Source organism: Numenius arquata, chromosome 13, assembly GCF_964106895.1.
Source record: "Numenius arquata chromosome 13, bNumArq3.hap1.1, whole genome shotgun sequence".
NCBI classification, from domain to species: domain Eukaryota; kingdom Metazoa; phylum Chordata; class Aves; order Charadriiformes; family Scolopacidae; genus Numenius; species Numenius arquata.
In genome coordinates this window covers 15,287,337-15,311,190 of record NC_133588.1, presented here as the reverse complement: position 1 = coordinate 15,311,190, position 23,854 = coordinate 15,287,337, and the positions used below count along the sequence as shown (strand labels likewise).

The window sequence follows — 23,854 nt, the reverse complement described above, 5'->3', positions numbered from 1 at the left end:
ACCACAGTGTGCTGCACATGTGAACCATATATAAGCATAACCTTTAGAAAACTAATTCAAACAGAAGGCAGGCAGCAGGAGGCAGCATCACAATATTCCCTTCCTTGGAATTCACATGAAAAAAAGCTTGGTGAGGTATCGGGCAGTGGGCATGGCAGACACTTGAGGGGAGGAGACAGGGTAACAGGTCAGAAAGGTCCTGTGAACTTTTTGTTAACACTATGCACACAAAACTTAACCAAACACTGAAATCTTTATGAATACTTTAGCATTTGAGCACCAAAAAAACCCAACCACCACCAAACATAACACCAAAACAAGCCCAACTTTTCTTTTACTGAGAGCTCTAGAGCACCCAGGAAAAGAGGTACAGCATTACTACAATGCTGGATATTTGGTTTTAATCGAAGCATGGATTATAGATCCAGTATTCACTATTTACCACATCCTACGTATGTATCTTCTCTTAAAACCCATCTTGTGTCTTTGTTTTAAAGATATACATTGTACTGTAAAGCTAAGTATCATCAGCTTGGCCTTCACAGAATTGGGAGCTCCTGAATAGCAACATGTAAAATGCTTTTAAAACATTTTAAATGAAGAAACTGGAGTGCTTCACACACACTGTAAAACTGGAGAGTATAAAACCAAGAGTTTTTCTAATTTCACCTAATTTAACTTATCTCTGTCTGTCTTTCACTGTACATCTAAAACTGCCTGCTTCTAACGCACATGGGTAGCCCAATTGAAAAAACTTACACTAAATATTGCACAGATAAAATATATTTTAAAAGTTAGGAGTTTGGAGATCATATGTCTCCCATTCTCCTAGCTAACATCTTGGTATTTGAGTTGAGAGAGTAATAACAAGTGTCAGAAGTAATACTGTAGCAGTAATGCAGTGTTTCAATACTCAGTTGAAACATGCAACCAACAACTGATTGATTAAACACTAGAAGATAGACACTGACAAAATCTTAAAACTGCAAGGAACGACAAACATACAACATGAGAAAAATCAAAATGATTGATCAAAGACAGCGCATGTTGCAGTAAAAAAAAAAAAATGGCCTTTAGTTGTCTCAGCAAAATGCTACAGGAACCATTTGCAACTCAAAAACAGACCCCTTAAACACAACTGAAATGCATTTCTAGTAAAAGATTATTAAAAGCAGATAAGCTTAAAATATTTTCTTCGCATTTGGTAGTAGGATCAGCTCTCTGTTCTGCAAGTCTTTTCTGCCCATACAAATCGGCTCATTTTTCAGTGGTTTGAAAACGATGCAGACAGTGCTGTAATCACACCCAGAATATATGAAACATAATCCAAGAGCCACAAAAAGGGTAGCGAGTTCCAGCGATATTCCACATTTCACTGCTCTCTCCTTAACCTCTATTTGCCCAAGAGTTGCTGTTTTGCTTTTGAGCCTTCCCAGGATTCAAAAACATTTTAAGTGTTCAGTCCCAAGGGCTAGACTTTGCCTATTTGTGCACATCGCAGGGTGCACATAATCTCATAACACACATTTCTGTTCATCATGTAAAGTATCCAAACATGTCCTTTTAAATCCCCATACATATAGCACACAGACATTGGTTTAAAGCGATATTCAACATCCCAAATGTAGAGTTTAAAGCAAACTCAGCAGCAAGTTTCATGTTCTGTAATTACCAGTACACTTCAAAGGCTGTGGGACAAGACTTTGCAAGCGTACATCGCATTTAAAGCAAACTATTTTGATGCTGTGATACAGACTTTATTCCACATTCACCTCCATAACACTGCACAGGAAAAGCTACACGTTGCAGACCCAGAGCTCAGAAATTACAGTCTATATCCTCACAGGTGCAGAAAGCATTTCCCATGGAAATGCATCTGTCCCTCAGGCAAAAAAAGAAGGATTTTTAGGAACCGTGAGAGTCAATGACACAAGTTAGCTGGGTTAATGGGCAGGGAGGGAATTCCAGCCAGGGGAAGAGCAGGTCAGAGGGGCAGGGGAGGAACTCTGAGCCCAATGGACAAACAGGGACATACTGTGGGTTTTTCCCTGGGGAATTAGGACTGAGACCCTCTGACAACCCGAGCTGTATAGAGTGATATTGTTCTATGAAACTAGTGAATTTTTAAAAACTTCCACTAAAATTGTTAGTTGCACAGTTGAACAGACAATGAGAGAGTGATTTATCCAAAGAAGGGGTGGTTTTCTTGCTCCTTTTCTTTTTTTCCTTCATTTTGGGTAAATCATCTGAAATCCTCTTTTTTTTTTTTCTGCATTTAAAGTCCTTTCCCTTGCCCACACAAAATAATCCTGCAAATACTTTTTTTTTTTAATTTGAAGCTCACTGGTTGAGCAGTTCCCTTTAAAATACCCATCTGAAATTTTTACATCCAGATGTTGAGACAGGTTGGCGTGACAGCCATTTCCCTTGTTCGGAGTGGATGATCGTATCGTACACAGACTCAGACTTCCACTGTAACTCTTTAGGAACAAGAACTGGAAATATCATCTACTAACAGTCAGATATCTTCCCTTAAAAACCCCTTGCAGCCATGAACTTCCCAAAACTGGTATCGTTTGCAAGATTATTCCTACAACACAAGAACAGAGTAAACAGATCTCAGCTAATTAATTTAAAAGACAAGTATTTACTGTAACCTTCTGTAGTATTTCTTCATCGGTTTCTGTCCAGAAACAGACCAAAAACTCCTGTATAAAGCTCTCTGGTCAGACTGCCTTTAAAATCACCTTCTCATACAGGGTGACATTTCACAATTTCCAATTCTGAGGCTGAATGAGGCCTTTCAAAGCATTTAGGCAAACGGACCAAAATATATTCTCCTGGACAGTGAATTAAAGCCGTGTGCAGCTGAAATAATAATACTGTCTTCTTGAGTAATATTTGAGTACACCCAAAGAACATGATAACAGTTATCAGTAATCTTGTCCTCACCTGAAAAAAGGGAACCCTTGGCACACCCTGGTGAGGAGACTTGCCCAAGATCAGACACCACCAGCTAATTTTTGATCTCCTCTGTGCTCTCTCCACTTGCCAAAGTTTTTTTTGCAGAGATACTGAGCATCCCATTTAAACAACAAAATCACATCCAACATTTCTGAAAAGCACTGCAGTTGAACAGTAACTTCTGTTATTGCAAAAGGTGGAACGTTTTCAGGTTGTCTCGTGGCTTATTGCTTTAATCACCTGTGATATAAGCTGCTTGCCTGGAATCGCAGAAGTCTGTAATACACGGGGCACGAGCCTCTGCTCCAATGAGTCCTTTATTGCCTCCCATGGCTGAAGATTACTGATGGGCTTCCCCCCTTCCTTTTTGCTTAGTTAACTAATATTGCTCCTTACTTACAAATCTCAAATTCTGCTATATATTGAGCAGTCCTTGAGTGACCTATGCCAAACAAGAGTAGTCACTTCTAAGAATTTACAGCTCTAATTACAAAGGAAACACTACCATCTGGTGGTGTGTTTGAAAAAACTTTTACATTAAAAACAAAATATAGTATTCTTTCCAGCCTAACACCGTATGAAAATCCAGTTCTTCTCCTAAGACTGAAGAAACCTCAAATACTTGAATGAGAGGAGCATGCATCCACTATGCTGTTCTGCCCTTTCCTTCCCTCACCCCATCATATAAAAAAAATGAATTAAACCCAATCCTGGAATACTGGGATAGCACACACCTCATACAGTTTCATTCAATACGAGTTTTTAGTTGCATGTTGCACTCACTCCACACTGGAGCAAGTTATAAAGATGGGAGAAACTTGCCTGATATGACAGTCTCTCCTGTCCCTCAACATCATGAGCAAAGCAAGGCTTGGGCAAGGCAGAGGTTTGTCTTGGACAGAAGGGACTGAGCTGGGATGCTCCTCCCAGACATACAAGATCGCAGGCTGCATGCTCCAGTCTGAACCTCACTGGTGCTCTTACCACAACAGGTTAGAAAGTGACCCCTGAAACAAGCAGATTTAACACTAGTGTCATTTCCCAGAGGATATACAAGATCCAGTTTGTCCAACTTCGGTTCTGTTTCCCCATTCACATCACAAAGCCCCATTCAGGGGCTGGGAAATTTCACTAACTTTTTCCACTTCAAGAAGCAACCTTTGCTGCATGAGGTTTTATAATTTATTTCCTTCTAAAATTCTTATTCTTTCAAGTACACAAGGTATGCAAAAATTCAACACCACCTGTCAGTACCCAGGGAACAGCTTTACAAAGACAATCTCCTTAGATAATGTAAAACCCTATTGTTTCTTTTCTTTAAGCCATTAACTATTTTCATACCCTTTACATCAGCTGGGAACTATATATCACAGACAATCTCATTTGTTTTAATGGCTAAGTAAATTCAAAATGGAAATGACTAAAGCAATTTGTTCTTCTGCTTTTTTAAATTCTGGTCCCTTCACTCCCCCATCCCCCTCTCCACCACCCTCTACCCTCAAAAGAAATCCTTTCAGTCAAGGAGACTTCTGGCAAACCGATGAATTCAGTATAAAACAGGTTTAAGCAAATCAAGGATTTGGCCTCAAAAGTTCTTTAGCTTCCTAGTACTAGGTTAGGATGCTTTATTACTGCTATTCCTCATTATAAGCCTTCGAAGTCCATCTTTCGAACAGTAATATCTTCTGTAATGGCCAACAGATAAAATAAAAGTGTAATAGGCAAATCAAATAATTGTAGTGGTTGCTGTTAAAGCAATAGCTGTATCAGGGGCTGTGCAGGCAGATATAGGTCAGTCCCCAATGGATGTACTACTTGGCCATTTAACTGGGGCACACTAATCCTTGGCAGGTAATTATCAGTCATCTGCAATTCCTGCACTTGAGTTAATCTTAATCTGCATTCTGCAGCAAGTGACTCCAATTGGATTGCCTTTTGTTTTCAGCACTTCTACATACTTTAGAAGACAATCCAAATAATAGTAAGAAGGAGGATACATTTTTATGTCATTATCTAAAGATTCAAACATTTTGGACACTGATTCACATAATTTTTTTTAGGCTTTGTTTCCTTTTACAGAACCTTCCCAAGGTCTCAGCCACATGATTGCTAACACATCCAAGGCTGTGGAACAGCAGATACTGACTTCATTCTTTCATTATTTTCAGACTACTTGGCACACCTTTAATTTCACCATGCACAACATTTCAATCCTGCACAAAAAAAACTGTTCAGAACATGCCAACAGTAGATTTTAATAAAACAAGTACACAAGTAGTACAGAGTAGCTCAGAAAACTGCTCTTTCATTATGATATAAAACACATGTCAACCAGTTCTCGAGAACAAAGTGGTGGTCCTGCTGCTGACTACCTAGAAGTCAGACAACTTTAACAGAATTTGATGCAATTTAGATTTTGTCTGCCCTAAACCTCTTACCATGAGATGCACAGTTACACAACACTGGCAATATAGTGCTGCCCTGTGTTTCACACAGCATGGACCTAAGCATCCCGGTCCCTCTGATTCATAACCAAACACCATTTATGTACAGCTTGGATCAACTGAAGGAACTCACTTAGGCTTTAATCCAGACAGTATATATGCAGAAGTAACCAGCATTTATTTCAACCTAACACACAACTTGGTATTCTCAATACATTGCCATGCAGCAACCAGTACTATTGACTCTGAAAATTGAAAGAAAACCAACATATTTGGAATTTTGGTTGGATTTTTTTTTTTGTTGGTTTTTTTTTGGGGGGGGGGGGTGGGGGTGGGGAGGGTGGGTTTTTTTGGGTTTGGGTTTGTTTTTTTTTTAAATCAAAATCACTGTATTTCACTGGAGTTCATAGACTTTAAAAGAAAACAACTCATGCCAAAAGCCAAAAGACAGGAAAATGAAGTGTTAAATGACTGGGTAGCACCAGGCAGAATGACCAAGATACAACTGTTTCACCCCAACGTACAAGATGGATAAAATTTATACTTGTTGAGGGAATCTAACAAAGATGAGTTTTTGAACAGATGTACACCACAGACAACAGATAACTGCTAGTGCGCTTAACCAAAGCCATGTGTGAAAAACAAAGGTCTGGACAAACTGCAAAAAAGAGGTCATTTCTAAACTGCAAAATGGATTTATTTTGATTAAGAAATACAAGAAGGTAATACAGAGAGCAGTGACCAGAGTTTCAGATCATACAGCAATAGAAAAGAAACTCATAAGCCCCTTAGGGACACAAGGCTACCCACCCACACACAGCTTATATTTCAAGTCTTCATTTTAAGGCCATGACTTGACCTCTGTTCAGAGACATATTAAGGTCTTGGCACAGTATCAGATGCCTAGAATAGTGAAGTATCGTAAACAGATTTAGTGTATGGAATTTTACACTGGCCAAAATTAATTGGCTAAGAGGTCAGATTACAGTCGTTAATATTTTGCAGTAGGAGCCAAAGCCCTCCAATTGCCCTGAAGTCTATTAACTGTTTCCTTCGTTGATTTTTACATCTCTAGTTACTTTGTTGGAAAAAAATCACAATTCTGAGGTTTTCAAAAAGTGACAACAAATATTAAAATGTAGCTCAACTTTGTGCAAATACTGCTTTCAGCCAGCCCCAGGAGTCACTGATAAAGACATGGCCTGAAAGAAAGTGCAAGGAAGCAAAGTCTGGGGTTTATAATACTAACCTAAAATCCCAGAAAAATCTAAGTTTAAAAGCTGTTCTTGCAGCAGCACCAGTTTCTTGCATTAATTTAGGCAAGTCATTCAGAGACTACCAGCTCACACTGCTGATAGCAAGGGCCAGCATCAAAGGCATCATCGCTCTCATGAGACCAATTATAAACTCCAAAACACAACTCTCTAGTAGTCCAGTCTGACCCTGAAAGGTCTAAAATACTTCCAGAGAGGTCATTCTCTGCTGTGGCCCACTTGCAGTTCAACCATCCCTAAGCATGCTTGGTCCCGACCCCTTCCTTCCTCCTCTCCTTCTCCCTGCAAATATATACAAGGGTTGAAAAAACAGTTGCCTTTTGGCCAATTCCTCAGGCAGCCGAGCCCTCACTACGCACCTGGGATACATCTTAGAACTACTCCAGAGTAACAAGAGCCACATATAAGGGGTTGGCTTTAGTGTAGGGCCCATGGTTCAATACAGATGGAGAACTGACTTCATGGCCAACCCTAATTACCATGTAAAAGGATGAGGAAATACTTTCTGGCTCCACTGAAGTCAGTGGCAGCAGTCCCATTCTCAGGATTTTAGCTTACAGTACTGCAGCTATATCACCAGTTCACTTCCTTGAGTATTTATGTACTATTGCTAGAGTTGGGGTATATTTGAGCCAAATTCCAAAATTTAGGCTTGGATATACAGTGGTGTCAACTGTAAAGTTTATAATCAATGATCCCCTACCTAAACTCTGTGCCCATATTTCATACCCCAGTAAGGAATTGTTGGACCCACTTCAGTAATTGCATCTGTGCCTGGTTTGAGCCCATAAAGTCAGAGATGCTCAGGTTTATAGATCTTGGAAGGCTGTATATTCTAGCAACTCTTAATTGTTTCTGAATTCTAATTTGACTGATATGTTGGTTTGGAGACATCGAGTTCCATTAAGTTTACCAGTGAAATCTACTCCATACCCAGGACAGCTCAGCTGATCTGTACATCTTTTAAAGTGGATAGAAAGTATTTAATACATGAGCTCTTTTAAGATGGGTTACCAAGACAACTGGGCCATTAACAAATACAAGTTTTTCAATTAGCACCTCTAAGTTCTGTTGTGGTCTCTTGTACAGGAATATACATCTATTCCTGTCCATATATCTTTCCCCTTTGGGGATTTTTGAAGAAAAAAAAATTAGGAGCCAAATCCCAAAAGCTATTCAGCAAACTCCCCCCTTTCCTACCAGCTTTGCTAGACATGCAGATACTTCCCAATAATCTTATAGCTGTGCCCATAGTCTTTTCAGATGGTGCTTAATACAGAAATAAGTAATATTTTGCAGGAAAACAAACTACCAAATTTTACCCAAAAAAACCACATCATAAAAATATTTTTGGCCATACATGGGATTCCAAAGAAACTGGAAATACATCTAAAAATAAACCTAGTCCTGAAGCTTAGTTGTTTCTGTTCCTTTTCCCAGGTGCTGAGGGAAGCACTGAGCTGGAAGTATTTGCAATACCAGGCTCTGCCTCCGCTTCTTGGCAAGTGGCAATGACTTGAGCTCCCTTCCCTTCCATCAGGGTATCGCTACTTATAGCTAAGAAGCTGGGTTGTACTAAAAAGCAAACCAACAGCAACCCACCCCAAACCTAATTCTTGATATCTTTATTACTTGGAAAGTCAATAGCAGCATTTTTTCCAAGAAGCCAGGTCTCTGAAAGGAGGCTACCTCGCTTCACCAGCTGTAAGGTAATAAGCAGATTGCATCAGTGCACCACTCCCCTCCAGTTCAGCATTACCCAACCTCATCTCTGCCTCCCAGTTGGCATCACACAATCATCACCCCACAATCACAGAACAGCCATGTGGTAGCCAGAGCATCACTTGCAAGAAGGGTATAATTGGGAAAGTGTCTCTCTACTACTGGTTGTCTTAAAAGCGAGACTAGATACATCCTTTGTGGAAGAAAGGTCAAGACAGTGGTCTTCTGCTTCTGAATTCATCTTTTCCTCCCACAAGCTCAGGGTTTTTTTTCTACCAAAAACCAGGCAGAAAGACTGCCAGATGATCAAGGATATAACCAACACTTGGTTATACCTTGTGACTACCCTCTGAGCACCTGTCACCTGAAACTCTGACTTCTTTAAATACGACTGCATCAATTTGATTGTGTTCTGTAAGAAGACAGAGGTGTGGATGCCTCAAGGTTGGTTTTTTTACAGTTCTCAGTATAAAAGAGGATGAATGCAAAGAAAGTTAGATCCTAAGTAAAAAAATTAAAGTCAAAGCCTTTTCTTTAAAGTGATTTACATATCTTCATACATACATCATTATGCAAAATTGCAGATAACGTATTGACAGGCTAGTCCAGGTCACTGCCAGGCTCAGATTGAAAATGAACACACAAATTCACAACAAAAAACATAACTTCTCATGAGAGGAGTAACTTCTCTTCTGCCCTTGCTGTCAGTGTTCACCAAAAAATGCCTTCTTCCCAAGGCAAGAACGATATACCCTGCCCTAACAACTTACTGCTTTACAAGGCCAGAAGGTGGAGTTGTAACGTAGAGGGCCATTACAAAACATCAAAAAGATAGACATCCAACTGAACACGAGTCCTCCTCTACTAGCAAAATACACTACGATCTTGCAGTCATCAAAAAAGGAACCACTCTGCTGCATTCATACCTCTTGGATGTGAGCGTACAGCACTTCTGCACAAGTGCCTAAGACCCAAAAGCAGAGAATGCACTTAAAGCCAGAAAGTAGCCTAAAAAAAAAGCAAGCAAAACCCATAAATAACTAGAAATATGTTCAGTTTTTACACATTTTTTTTAACTCAGTATTTTAGTAACATCTGCAAGGAAACTTAAGTTACACATTCATTTGAAAATGCATATTAATAATGTGCAAAGGCAATGTTATTTTTTTTATGCAGACCACTGGATAACCATGTATATGCATATATCTGTTGAAACACACAGCCAAGGAAGTCAGCCAGAAAACTAAGCAGTGAATGGAAAATTTGAAACAAAATCATCCTGTGATTACATCTCAACAGTGTCCCTTTAAGCCAAAATAAACATTTAGCACCAGTCCATCAGTAGTTAGGAGGAGGATATATTTAAGCTGACTCCCATATATTGGCACTAGTGTAACTGGGGGTGGGATCTTAAACGTGCCACGCTTTCCAAGCAGCGCTGATTTCCTATCCTGGACAAATGAAAATGAAAGCACATAACATCCCCGAGAAGCCCCAGAGCCCTGCACTCACAAATGAAAACTGAGTCCTCAGTTAAGACTTGGCAGGAAACGAACTCCCTGACATTCATCAGAGCTGATGCCGCCGGTGCAATGACTGGATCGTTTACATTAATACTTTCAGTGCTCAGCTATCCCAGTGGCCTGACTACAGAGCTGGAGGTCCTTGGTTCTAGAATTAAAAAAAATAACTAACACACACACCCCACCCCCCCAAAACCTACTCCGAGGCTGAGGTAAGGACTGAAAAATTAAAGACAGTGAAAAGAGATTTCAAGACCAAAAGAAAGTAAATTCTCAGAATTTATTCACATGAAGATACTCAGTAAAAATTTACCAGAGTTGTTACTACAATGCTCACTTTGGACCAAATAATTTCTGAAAAGGTTTTTTCTAGTTTTTGAAAACCCAAGCAATAGAATTTAAAGAAAAATGTTTTTTGAAGAGGAAACAGGCTTTTTTGGAGGGATCGGATTCTATAACCTTCAAAGCTTACTGTAACTGCAGTTTCAAGCAGGACCCAGAGATGGGGAGGGACTCTTCATCAGAGAGCATAGTGATAGGACAAGGGGAAACGGTTTTAAACTGGAAGAGGGGAGATTTAGATTAGGTATCAGGAAGAAATTCTTTACTGTGAGGGTGGTGAGCCAGTAGAACTGGCTGCCCAGAGAAGTTGTGGATGCTCCATCCCTGGAGGTTGTTCAAGGCCAGGCTGGATGGGGCTTTGAGAAACCTGGTCTAGTGGAAGGTGTCCCTGCCCATGGTGGGGGGTGGGGGGTGTGTGGAACTGGATGGTCTTTAAAGTCCCTTCCAACTCTTACCATTCTATGATTCCAGTAACAAGACCAAAACTTCAGCGTAACACCAGCAGCTGACAACCTGAGAAAAATCTTAAAGAGAATCAATGAAAAATTGTTCAGAAATACTACTTTTGACACAGGAAATGTAAATCTCTGCACCAAGCATTCTGCACTGTATACCCGGCCCATATGTGGCAGTGAATTTTGGAAATGCTAAGGTCGGGATTTTTACAGCACGGTGACGCAGTCAGTTACTGCCCTGTTGGGCAAAACCAAAGCATATTGCCAGTAAAATCACAATTTTAGGGACTACTCGAGTAAGGACTACGACAATGGAAGCTTTGGAATTGGGAAGCTAAAGAGAAGACTTTAGGGAATTATAGGATTTCTTAAAGGAAAATGTGCCATTTGCTTCAAAAAAACTGAATCAAAACAGAATGCAAGAGAAGATGAGACTGAGCAACATAAAAACCATACAGCAAAAACAAAAATCAATGTATACAAATATAAATTATCAGACAATAAAATCAAAGGGGAAAATATGATAGATAACATGGCCAAAGGGGAACCTTACTAAATAAAAGGCAGGCAGTTAAAGTAAAATACAATTCCTCTTGGTGAAAGGGAATAGCTTTATTCAGCGTGAGACTGGATTCTTTTTAAGAATTCTGCAGAACTAGAGTTTGTAAAAAAGTATAATAAAATAAATCCTTCAAGGAAGTATAAGTACAAGGAAGAAAGGTAATATTTTATGTGGGACAGACACCAAATGAAGTTACACGAACAAGTGGACAAATCTTACATGCTCATGAAGATAGGAATGTAGGGAGGAAATAAAAAAAATTTAAAAACAAAAAAGGGATACGAGGAAGATAAAGCAGAAAAGACTTTAAGGACTACGGACTAAGGACAGAACAAGGGGAAAGGAATGAGCCACTGCAACTACAATTTCCTTGCCAGAAACAAGAAACTGGGGAGGAAACAACACCACAAAACTTTTGGGTTTTTGTTAGAGGGAAGGGAACAGGGAAAAGAGGTTAGAGAGGAGAAGCCAGGAGGTGTAGGAAAAGGAAGTTACTTACGAGCTTACTTTTTTGTTAATGACTTAAATACCTACTCATAAAATTTAAATCTCCAGCCAGTTAAATATTCCTTACAAAGAACAGTCTTGATTCACTGTATACTTCTTTCATTAAAAGATACTTAACACATTTGGGCATTAGGGGTTTTTTCTTTAATTTAGATTCAGAGTATTTCAATTCATCAACTACTACATTTAGTGAAGGTCACAAAATACTTCAAATAAAAGGTAGCATATAAAGAAGTGTTACAATTGGGGAAGGTGGGTATTAACAAAGCTCTTCTTGAAGTGATCTGTCAACTCTGAACTGTTAAGCATCTGATAAAACTTGGGCAATCAGACATCTCTATTGTCATATCTTCCAATTATTTTACAGAGAATGCTATGATAAGAATCAACTAGATCAGCACACTTGCAAACTGCTTCTTATTAGGGTATTTCCTACACTTAAAATAACTATTACAATACACATCACAGAACATTTAAGTACCCTAGGCATCACATCTCTTCATTATTCTTTATTTCTGATGGAAATAATGCTAAATGACAAAAATACATTTGAGATTCATTTTGAAATGTGTGGGAGGCAGTCCATCTTTGTCTTTAGGTGACAAATACCTAAGATGTCTGTTGTATTGGCTTAACCACTTACATTGCTTCCAATATTTAGCCCATGTGACTAACTTGTTTCTTTCATTTGTACTTTTTTTTTTTTGCTTTTACCTCTCTTCTTGAATGGCCTACAGCACCAGCACGCTGAGAAACAGGATTGTAGTAACAGAATGAAGCCTTGTAAAGGGCACCACACTGAATCTGTTTGCATCAAATCCACAGCTCTGCCAGAGGTTACCTCTGCAGTTACGAGTTCCTTGCACATATTTGCAAGATGCACAGAGGTCCATCAGTCCAAGTCTTCTTCAAACTGACCTCATGTAAATCACATACAGGAGAACAAAACGCAGAGCACTTGAAAGGAAAGCAACATTTGCTTCTAAGAAACCCTGCAGGGAATTAAGCAGGTGCAAGAGCCTACTGTCTGAGAGAAAGAAAAAATCTGTTAAATATTTAACTCCCAAACAAATGCTGAGATTACTGCGGAAAGGCTTACAATTTATACTGCATTGAATCAAGCAGCTGGTGAAACATTTAAAAGCCTGTAAGGTAATATGGTCATTAGGACTATTTAAACTCCTTTGAAGGAATTTAGAAAAAGGCTGCTTCAAATGAAATACGCAAAGGCTCTCATTGGCAAAGCGTAATGGGACGGACAGGAATGTGGTGGTGTTGATAAGAGAACCTTTAAAGCTGAAACTCGCTAAGGATAAGTTTTGACATCCTGGATGACAGCTCTGAAAGGAGAATATATATGAAGAGGCAAGAGGTTTAGATTTCTATCACCCTTACGAAGAACAGCAAACATCCAGGTTGTGAACAAATCTGTCCAACGATGCTCTGAGCTATAACATAGTTTCACAACCGATCTTACAACGTGTGAGGGGCAGCAGATACTGTCTGTCAGCAGCAGGGCTACTGGATTACAAGGATGGGAAGCTTGTCTTATATTCTAAAGAGAGATATCTATCAAGACCAGCCACCAGCATATGCTACCCTTCTTTTAATCTGTGACAGATCTGGACGCTCATAACCTGAACAGAACTTTCCATCTGTTGTGCTGTTTAACAAGTTTCAGATCGGAAATCGCTAACATTTCAACTTTATCTGATATTCAGTGCCCCACACAAGAACAGAAAGAATCGATCATTCTAGAAGCTGCATATTTTCACCACTCAAAACCAAAATAAATTTTGTAGTGCAGCTTATTAATATGCTAGGAGAAACTAATTATTTAATTAATACTGTTGGGCAGTATAAAACTAACAAGTTTTTCACTCCCTAAATTAGAAGGGAGATCAAAGCAGCAGTCTAACACAGCCCAGTTTCCATGCTGTTGTCTCCTCTAGTTGTAATGCAACCTCTTCAGCTTCTACTTACACTGCCTTCCTCCCCTACCTCTGTACCCTCAGGCTCTGGCACGTCCTGGATCTTTCTCCACTGCAACACCCTAATACTCCTTTTCCTGACCTGTCTCCACAACAGTATCTCCACATGTTTAGTCTAGTTTTGCTCTATCTTCCAGATGGAGAGGAACCACGCTGGCTGTGACTAGACAAGATCTACAGGTGCAGGTTGGCCCAACAGCTCTGCCTCTTGGCCACCAGGCAAACCAAACACAAGAGCAGCCCTTCAGCTTCTGCAGGTCTCACCAGCTCCCAACCTCCCAGGCCAGGCTTGCTGGAAAAACTCAGCGTGCTTGCACTTGTTAATCAGGGGACCCTACTGATACAGAGAAGGAAACACAGAAGGGAGAGTGCTCATTCATAATTCTTGTCTTTTTAAGAAACCAAAATAAATTCAACAGTAGTGATTTAGCAACTATTCTGTCAGTTTGCAGCCCCTTTGTCCAACAGTGATAATGCTTTACCAAGAGCTACAGCACTTACTTGAGTGGAGAGTATCCTGCTACCTGTTGTGGAAAGGGAATAAAGGAAAGAAAGAGGAAAAGACAAGGAAAGCAAGCAAAATCCTCACACCTTACACGTGCACTTTCAAAATTTGAATGGAAAAAGTTATTTTCTGAGAATGCTGCAAAACCAAGGAAAAGCTTCCTAAAAGGGAGTTCAACTGCTAGTACTTGCTACTTTTTTTTTTTTTGGAAACTCAACTTTATAAAGTGTTAAGATGAAGGAGGGAGGGAGGTACCCAATGTTGCACCAAAATAACACATCCACAAACATCTATGTGGTATTTAAACAAGGAAAGAAGGAACTGTGATTTAGTAAGGGCATCACACAACCAAAATAGTGCAAAGCTGTCACCATTTTTGGTCAGCTAAAACCAGAAGGTCAGAATAAGTAGGAGACAGGAGACAAAGTGATCTATTTACTAATGCCATTTGGGAACAACACTGTTGTATGTAATATTAAAAAGGTTTAACGTCCGCTAACTCCTGTAAGGAGTGTGCTATCACTGCATTCCCTCCAGCAAGAGGCAGCTACCAGGGCTTAACACCTCCCACTAACACCCTGGTCAGGAGAACTCGTAGAAACAGAGAACCAGATCCTATCATAACCTTGTTTTATTTCTTCATTTTAGCATTCCTACACCAACAGTACATGGTTAGGTACTCTGCTACAGTATAAAGTGTTAAATGAACAGAAATGTAGGAGTCTCTGAAGCAAGAGCCTTTAAGCAGGATGAGCTTCATTAAAGAAGTTATCACCTGGATGGGAATCCTCGCCAGTGAAGGGGATAAGGCTGCACACATCAAGTCTGCTGAGGCAAGTTTTAGTTTCAGAAATGAGATGAGACCCCAGGACTCAACAAGGGCAGCATCAAACTGACTATACATTTTGGTAGAGAACCTATACAAGGAGCTAATCATAAACCGTGGTGAAATACATATATATGTAAAGATGGAAGTTCCACTAAAAGGCTTTACAATATTAGAGGTTAATATTTTAATGATATCTCTTTAAATAATATATCATCTTTTGAACAAGCTAATACTTTATAAATGAGAATCTTTAAACCAAGTGTAATTGAGCTACAGTGTTTCTACAGTGGTGTCCCCTCATCCTGAATCTCTTTTAACACTCATTGATTTCTGCCAGACACTCATTGGAAGAATTAATTTATTTATGAACTTGTCATTACAAGTAATTGATTAAGATGTCCTTCCTTAAAGATTTAATTATGCCCAAAGATAAAAGATTTGCTAATTATTGTCTTTTATCTAATTGAAGCTTTGTATTACAAATAAAGTTCAAAGGTTTAAGACGGTTGCCCTTTCAACCATTTGGGCAAAGATGAGAATTTAATTAGAGGGGAGCCCATGTTCTCACTAGCATCTTCAGATGTATTCCAGGAGTCGTTCTGGTAACCGAATTGATGACTGTTCAATGTGCAGAGACCCCAGAAAATCTTTTAACCTCTTTATCTTCCACATGTTTTCACAGCATTGCTCTTTGTTTTGGATCCATCAAGCAATTTGACAGTCTGACCCAGCTAGTGAAATATCTTAAAACAAAGATTAAGAACTTCCACATTTCTTTTTCTTCCAACTTTACTTTCTCTTAGATAGCAACAATAAGAACAATTGCTAAAAATGCAGGCTTTCGGGTCTTGAGAAAGAGATAGCAGCAATAAACTCACTTAAGAATTGCTCTTAATTGAGGACTAGAGCTAAGAAACACCAGAGTCCAAATATCAACATTTCTTAATAGTAAACAATTCAGAAAAGAATACTACATAGGAAGTTTCTTTCTGTGTCATTACACAAACACATGAACTTGTTGGCTCGTTTCATAATAGCAAAAATCAAGAAAGAGACACATCCACATAACAGCAAATCCTAACATACAAATACCTTAATTTTCAGGCTTCCTGGGATGAGACCACATTTGCACAAACCTGAAGCACAAAGCTATCCTGTTTGGTACACGCATACATCTATCAGTACCGCATGCAAACACCACCTGCAGGAACTGCACTTGCAAACGATAGCAAAGATATCACACTGTGTTCATAATTACTAGGTTTTGCACACAGCTGCAGATACGCAGCTCTGAAGAGCTGACCCACTGGGAAGCCCTCATCCCCCCAACTGCATTCACTGTTAGCATAGAGAACCCAAGGCTCAGGTGACACTTCTGCCCCACGGAGACCAAGACTTTGTGGCAGAAGGTGGGCAAAGGCCCTGACAGCCCCCATTAGACACATAACGATTGCCCTGAAACTGTAAGCTAGTCCAAGTAGGTATTTGGTCATAATAAATGCCCACTAGGCTACTACCTAATGAAATCGCTTGACATTTATACATGTAATTAAAACAAGTATACTCAATCAATCCATCCATAGATAATCAAACTATAATTTTGAAAGTCTCCTTGATTTATTACGTAGTTTGTAGGAATAGAATACTTAATAGCTCAGTGAGCCAGTGTTTCCTCACTTTTTATTTTGTATTACCTCAAAAAAACACATATTGGACGCTTGAAACTGTGAATGACCTTTGAGTGCCCTTTACCAAAATAACCGCACACCAAAATATTCTTGAATTCAAGTAATTGGCCCAAATTCCTACAATTTCTTATTACTTCTGAGAAGAATTAACCAAGTAAGTTTCCATGCACACAGTGGAGCCACCCAGGCTGAAAGAGGGAAAGATACTCATTAAATTAATTTAAATTTAATTTAATTTAATAAATTACTATTCATTAAATTACTAGTAAAAATACTAGAAGATGCAGGTTTTGTGTGAGCACTGCCATAAACATCAGTCATCTTCTATAGAAAAGAGAGCAAGATATAGGATCAAGGAGTTGCAATTTGGAGTCAATGAGTTCTGTTCAATAGTACAAGTCACACCAAGTGCCAGCCAAAGTGCCTCAAACAGCTCTGGAAAGACGGAACAGATCTGTATAAAGGGAAGCTTATTCTCTTCTCCTTTGACAATTAGCATCCTGGTTATAAAGATCAAAATAGATGTTTTTTCCAGAAGTACTTCGCCCACAGATCATTGAATGTTGGATTACTCAGATCTTGACAAGATCCAAAATTTCACCCTCTCGTCAGAGTAAGCTACTGTGCAAGACCAGTACCAGTGAGCAGAGAATCTGGCGTGACTCAAATATTACAAACCATTTCACATTTGCAGCAGCATAACCAAAAAGCTTACAAGATCCCAAGCTTAAGTACCCTTGCACAGTTCCTTTTTGTCTTTTCTGGGAGGTTTTCCGTTTATCAGGAAAACTCGCACCGCTCCTTGCATTCTGAATGCCATGCACAGGGAAGTTTCTAGTGTGCTGCTCACACTAGAATTGTCAATTCCCATTAATACTACTAATAGTAAAAAGATGCTTCAAAGGCACAGGAGCTGTACTTTTTTTTTTCTTACAGTTGTAGAATTGTAGAAGTGTATCTTCCTACAATTTTTTTTATAATCATTTCCAGATGAAATACCTTCTTGCAAAAGCTATGAACCACTGCTTTGCACCTAAACTTTCCTAAAATTAAAATCACAGTTTTCTATCATCAGTATGATGGGACTGAAGTGGAATTCCAAAACTGCTGAAGATGGTTAAGGTTCAAATCTTACACTTCTGATCTATAGCTTTTGGATGCAAGTTTCAATGCCCATTAACTCACATCATCTTCTGCAGGAATTCAGTAAACTTTGCACCTCACTGACACCCAGATGCTTAAACCAAAGCAAGTTTTGATATTTTCTTTTTTAAAAAAAAAAAAAAAAAATCAGCAAAATAAGCATGGGCAGGCACACATTTCTTCACTTCTTAAGGTTACAGCTCAAATCTCAAGAACATCTAATCAAACACACCTTTTCAAAATCTTACACTGTATCATTCCAGAAAAAATGTTATAGCCCTAATAAACTTGTTCTAGCTACTTGGCAAGCTCAGTTCTTTCCATCTCACTTCAATTTTCACCCAAGTGCAGGAGATGTCACTGGGAAACCAACCAGTATAGGCACCCGGTTCTTTATGCTGCCTAGTGGTGCAACTCCTTCCATTTCTGCTGCGTGTTTAACTATGGGTTAAGCGTTACATCCTGAAGAGCAAACCTGCAGTGAATGTACCACAACCAACAAAATCCCATATATACCTTAAGGTTGTGCCTAGTTTGTTTCCCAGAGAAAGAAAAAAATTAATAATTTTCTCAGCAATTTCTGCCTTCTTCCTCAAAAATCACTGCCTTTGAAGCTGGAAGAGTAAAACCAAGAACTCAGCAGTTTTAAAAATAAAACTGTTATATCTACACAGAATGCGTATGTTCTCAGCACGCTCCAAAGCATTATCTAAGGGGAATCCTACCCCCCCAAGATGCTCCAGAGCTTTGTACAGAATCAAGACCACTACCAAGCCTGGATTTGTGCAGTGGCCATTTCCTTAGATCTTCATTTATGAGCAACGATGTAAAATCAAGTTGACAATATAGAAGAAAGCAAGCTCTCCTCCCCTATTCTAAATGCTGATTAAATATTAATATTTTCTTTAAATGAAACAGTGGATTATCAGAAGAGAGAAATAAAAGCACTTGCTACGACCTGAAAAAAAAAATCTATGGTAATTTACTGTAAAGCATTTGTCTTTGTAAAAAGAGACAGAACTTGCGAGACAGGGATTTGTAAGCGTTCCCCTAGAAACATGCCGTATTGAGCTAGGCAAATACAATCATCTCTGCTCAAATAATATTTAAAGTTTCAATATTATTCTCTTCAGTTTTGTAGTACTTTGCTCTCAAATTGCTGTCCACATTGCAACCAAATTTCACCACTAGTGAGGCTCACCAGCATCGCTGATAACAGAGCAATTAGGTGATCTTACCAGAGTTTCTGAACCTGCTCATCATGCAAATAGTATCAAGAATTACCTGCAGCATATCAGAGAAAAGCAGTATTAACAGCAAAATGTTGGATGAGAAAGTAAAACTAACCAGAATTAGAACAGCTCAAAATTGCCTAGAAAAAAAATTTATATGCAACAAGGAGAAATTCCAACCAATGCATTTTTTTCTTTAGATATTGATCTTACTGAATAAACAGTTCAGCTCTCCAGCAGCTAAGTGGGGTGGTCACCAGCAGCTAATGCATTATTGCTGTGAGCACCTTTGTGAAACCTTTATCTAATGCTCTCACTGAAGTCAGTAGACAATCTGCCTCCTGCTTGTCTCATACCAGAATATGCACTTTCACATTCAAATACTCACAAATTTCAGATTCTACAAGTTTCTGCTCAGCTACATATTTTTTTCCTTTTAGATTCAAAATTTGGAAAGGCTACACAGCTAAGTATGCCTGTAAGAGTTTTCCATCCTTGATGGATGATGCTATCTTACATGGTGATTTACTTCATTGTTTCTCAAGGGACTGCAAGTTCAGGATGAGGACCTAGTCCCTGCATGACAGGTCCCGCTCTCAGAATAGAAATTGGAAAAGGAACATGAAGTGTCCTCATATGGGAGAGAAGCTTGCATCTTGTCAGATTTTTATGTGGTTTATTTATTTTCATAAGTAAGCTGTAGTATCTGGGCATCTCCTGGTATTATTTATAGGCATTTCTATAGAGCTCATAATCACAGTATCTGAGTGCCTCGCACTATTTACGATATGCCATTTATCTCTAGAGGGTAGAGCTCTCCTCCTTTCTGCTTTGAAGACGGCTTCTGATAGAGATAAGGTACACATGATTAACGCCTTCTGCACTTGGCATCTTGTGACATGGCTGCTTGGGGAAATGCGAGTCTTTAATCACACTCTAAAGCAGAGGATTTGAGTTGTTTGATCTTTTCTGGACTGTACCTCTTCCTCCAAATATAGAGTACAGTCAATGTCAAAATATAAGAAGAGAACAGGAAATTCCATAGAAAAATCAGCAACTGCAGTTTTCTTCTTCTTCTCCTGAAAAGCCTGAAATGACAAAGTATCTCCCTTAAAGGAATACAAACTTCAACAATGTCCCCATGTTAGGTAGATTCTGCTCCAGTGGGACTTCATTTCAAACATGTCTCAGGGCTTTCCAGTATTCCAGGGAACATTTTTTTCCCCGGTCTGAGAAGATCAGGATGTTTCCTGAGAGGCTGAGAGATGGAGAAATGAAGCATCTTCCGTACTGACTGACACTAAACAGTATTTTTCCTTACTGGCATAATCTTGCATATCCAGTGAGAGGATTCCAAATCACCTTGATGAATGATCTGTTTCTTCAGCCCCACTGAAAGGGCTGAGCTTTGTTCTTTTATACAAAACATACAGAAAAATGCAATCAGCTGATAAACAGCAAGTCTTTGATGCTGTCGCCTCTTCAAAAATATATTTAGGAAAAAGAGTAAACAGAAGCCATGTCAAAGAGATTATTTAAGAGGATGAGGTTTCTCATAGCTCAGGACTATTTTATCAAAGCCAATAGGTTTCAATCTCTGAAGAAATATAAGGTTTTAAACAGAAAAATTGTAAATATAAACAATATATTTTGGTCTCTAAGGAAAAGTTTTCTAATCCTAATTCACACCCCTAAGGATATTACTCATCCTTAGAAGACCTCGTTAGAAAAGACTAGAGAAAGATCAAAGAAGAAAACCCATCAACAAAGGTAACTTAGATTATAAGCTCTTTGGCTTTCCTTGGTTATGTATCTTCAGTACCTGACACATTGACCATAAGCAGAACTGGAATATAAACCAACAAACAGCATTTCCTCACTGGAGTAACTACTGAAAAAAAAATTCTATCGACATTCCCTTCATTGATTAAATTAATTTGCATGGACTTTGCTGACACACAAATTTCACAAACATTTCCATTATTAAGATTTCTGAAAGAAGGGCAACTGCCAGAGGACAAAATTTGTGAGAACATAATTTAATTCTAAAGATATCCCCTAAATAGCTCCAAAAGGCACACTATGAACATGCATCTCCAGAAGCTTAGCGCATATAGCTTCAGGAAGCGTCACCAGAAGTATATTCTGAGTGAGGTGGTGTCAGCTTAGACAGATAGACGTTATTTCTATAAGATGACTCATTTACTAGTTGCCAGATACTTCCCCATCCACATCTTCTATCCCATTAGAAACAGCAATATGATTTTTCACATGACAGATACAGAAACGCTGGTTATAGAAGAGCTGAATTCTCAGATGTGTTGAGCACTCAAGAAAAGTCTGGCTAACTAATCCTTCCGGTGTCAAAATAGGAACAAAGCTCTTTTGACAAATTACTTCCATAATGATGAATGAGGGATCCTTTGGAAATCAGCCCCAGGGTTAGGGTTCTTTATGCTTCTTACTTTGGAAAGTCCTCAGAGGTACTGCTCATTCTAAACATATCAGGAATGTAAAACATATTCCAAAAGAAAAATAGAAGACAGCAAGCAACTATGATGGTATGCCCAAGAAATCCTAATATTTTCACCACCTAGCAAATTTCAAGTCTGGAGATACTCAAACTCTGAAGACATTCAAAACCTGCCTGGATGCATTCCTGTCCAGCCTGCTCTGGGTGAACCCGCTTTGGCAGGAGGTTGGACTGGATTATTTCTGCAGGTCCCTTCCAACTACTAGCTAGAGCTACTCTCACTAAGAGCTTCTCATTATCATAAAATTTACATGATCTATAGGCTGAACGACACTCTTCAATGCAATAATCAAAGGCATATTAATTTGACAAAAATGATCAAAAGATCATACAGCATTCAGGGACATTGCAAATAATCTTTCCCAAGGTCCTGAAAAAAATAATAGCAAAACAAAACACTTTTTTCCACTATGTTCTTAAGATAATCCCTTAAAAACAACAATACTGTACACAGCATGTCACACATTTCAAGCACAATAAGGACACTAACTGGTGTTCTGGAGCAGACCTGTAAAATGGTGTATGAATTCTTTGCTGAGAACACATGAAGCATCCTTTGATTAGCGCATTATCATGGACACTTTCAGTAACACTTGAGCAGTGAAGGTCATGTACACTGAATAACGTCAGATCGTTTCAATAACAGGTCACAGAATCTCTTTTAAATGTTCCAACAAGCCATGGTATTTTAGGTTAGGATACCTGAAACGCTGTGTCCTAGAGATGCAGTTCAAAGCATACACTGTGGAAAACAAGTGCTAAGACATCTCCCTGACACCAACAGGTAACTCTCTCTGACAAGTTTATTTCCAGATATTTCACCAAAGCCTGGCTCAAGGCCAAGTGCAGGTCTACACTTACCTTAATATAGCAAAGGCACAATTGCAAACTGCAAAAGCCCTCAGTCCTGTTAAACATTTCAAGCCAAAAAAACCCAAAAGATAGATATGTTTATTTACTCAGACCTAAAGACAAAAGTTAAATTCAGGAAATCCCTTGTAAACTCACAGGATAAAGTGTGGTTTCTCCATGAATGACCTCAACATTTTATCATTCCGGATTTTGGCTGCGTAGCATCATCTTCTGATCTCAAGACATTGATATTTGAGATTAAGTCTTTTTATGGGTTTTCTCCAAGTGTCTAAAGAAGCTTCCCAAGGTAGTATACATTAAACCTAACCACTAACTACACAGAACGACTTAATTTTATGTACAACCATGTAAATGAACCATGTCTACTTTTTCCAGAACTGGTATTTCTGAAAACATTTTAATATTAAATTTGAGTTTCAGGAAAGTTCTTGTAACCATGTGACAGGAAAACATACCATCTTTTTATTACACTGATTTACCAGATTACCAAAACCAAGACATGTCCGCACGCTGGAGCTGTTAAACACTCAGATACTACAGATTCAAGGAGGACATGCCAGATTTATACCAGCTTTCAAGAATGACACCGTGACACACTGTGGTTTGAGATGCTGCAGTTATTCCCATGTTAAGTATAGAAGATAACTGATAGCTCAAATAGCATTGCACAGTAATGACTGAGATTTTAATGATAACTTTATTAATAATGTAGCAAACTAATGCTGATGAAATCTCTAACATTCTTTTTAACTGCTCTGAGTAATAAGAAATTGATCCATTTAAGCTCGTTTTCCTGTAAGTTAAAAGAACACCATAAAAGCTACCATTCCTCCTTCAAGCTGGCTCTCGCCTCTCGTGAGAGAGTGGGACAGTAGTGAAACAACTGTACACAGAGTACCCCAATAAGCAGAGAGTTCTCCAAAGGTTTTGCTGAAGCATTTTACTATGACAGACTTATGTTGGTGCTCTGAGTCAGTATTTCTTCCATTTTCATGAGACAGTTTTCCTTTATATGCTTTGTTTCTTTAAAACAGAAGGGAGGATTCCTGTAACCGTCCTGGTCCTTTTAATGACTTTTCTAAGGCTAAAGTAGAGTTTATTTTGAAGAACTCATGGCAACATGTGCCAGCTTCCAAACCTAAATCAAGACATACACGCCATTATTAAGATCTATTGTAGTATGGGTTTCTGGAGGTCACAGTACAACCTCTATTCCTTCTTGCTGAAGAAGATACCATTAACTTCAACAGAATTCCAGTGTTGCTAA

General features: G+C 38.9%; 1 protein-coding gene across 1 annotated transcript in view; it reads left to right on the top strand.

The window, feature by feature from the left end:
- The first annotated feature begins 15,038 nt into the window (after positions 1-15,038).
- The window catches only part of DYNLRB2 (dynein light chain roadblock-type 2), a 29,881-nt gene continuing 21,065 nt past the window's right edge, over positions 15,039-23,854 (top strand). The window contains exon 1 of the mRNA XM_074158197.1: positions 15,039-15,122. Within this exon, the coding sequence (XP_074014298.1) occupies positions 15,039-15,122 (84 nt within the window). The remainder of the gene's footprint in view (positions 15,123-23,854) is intronic.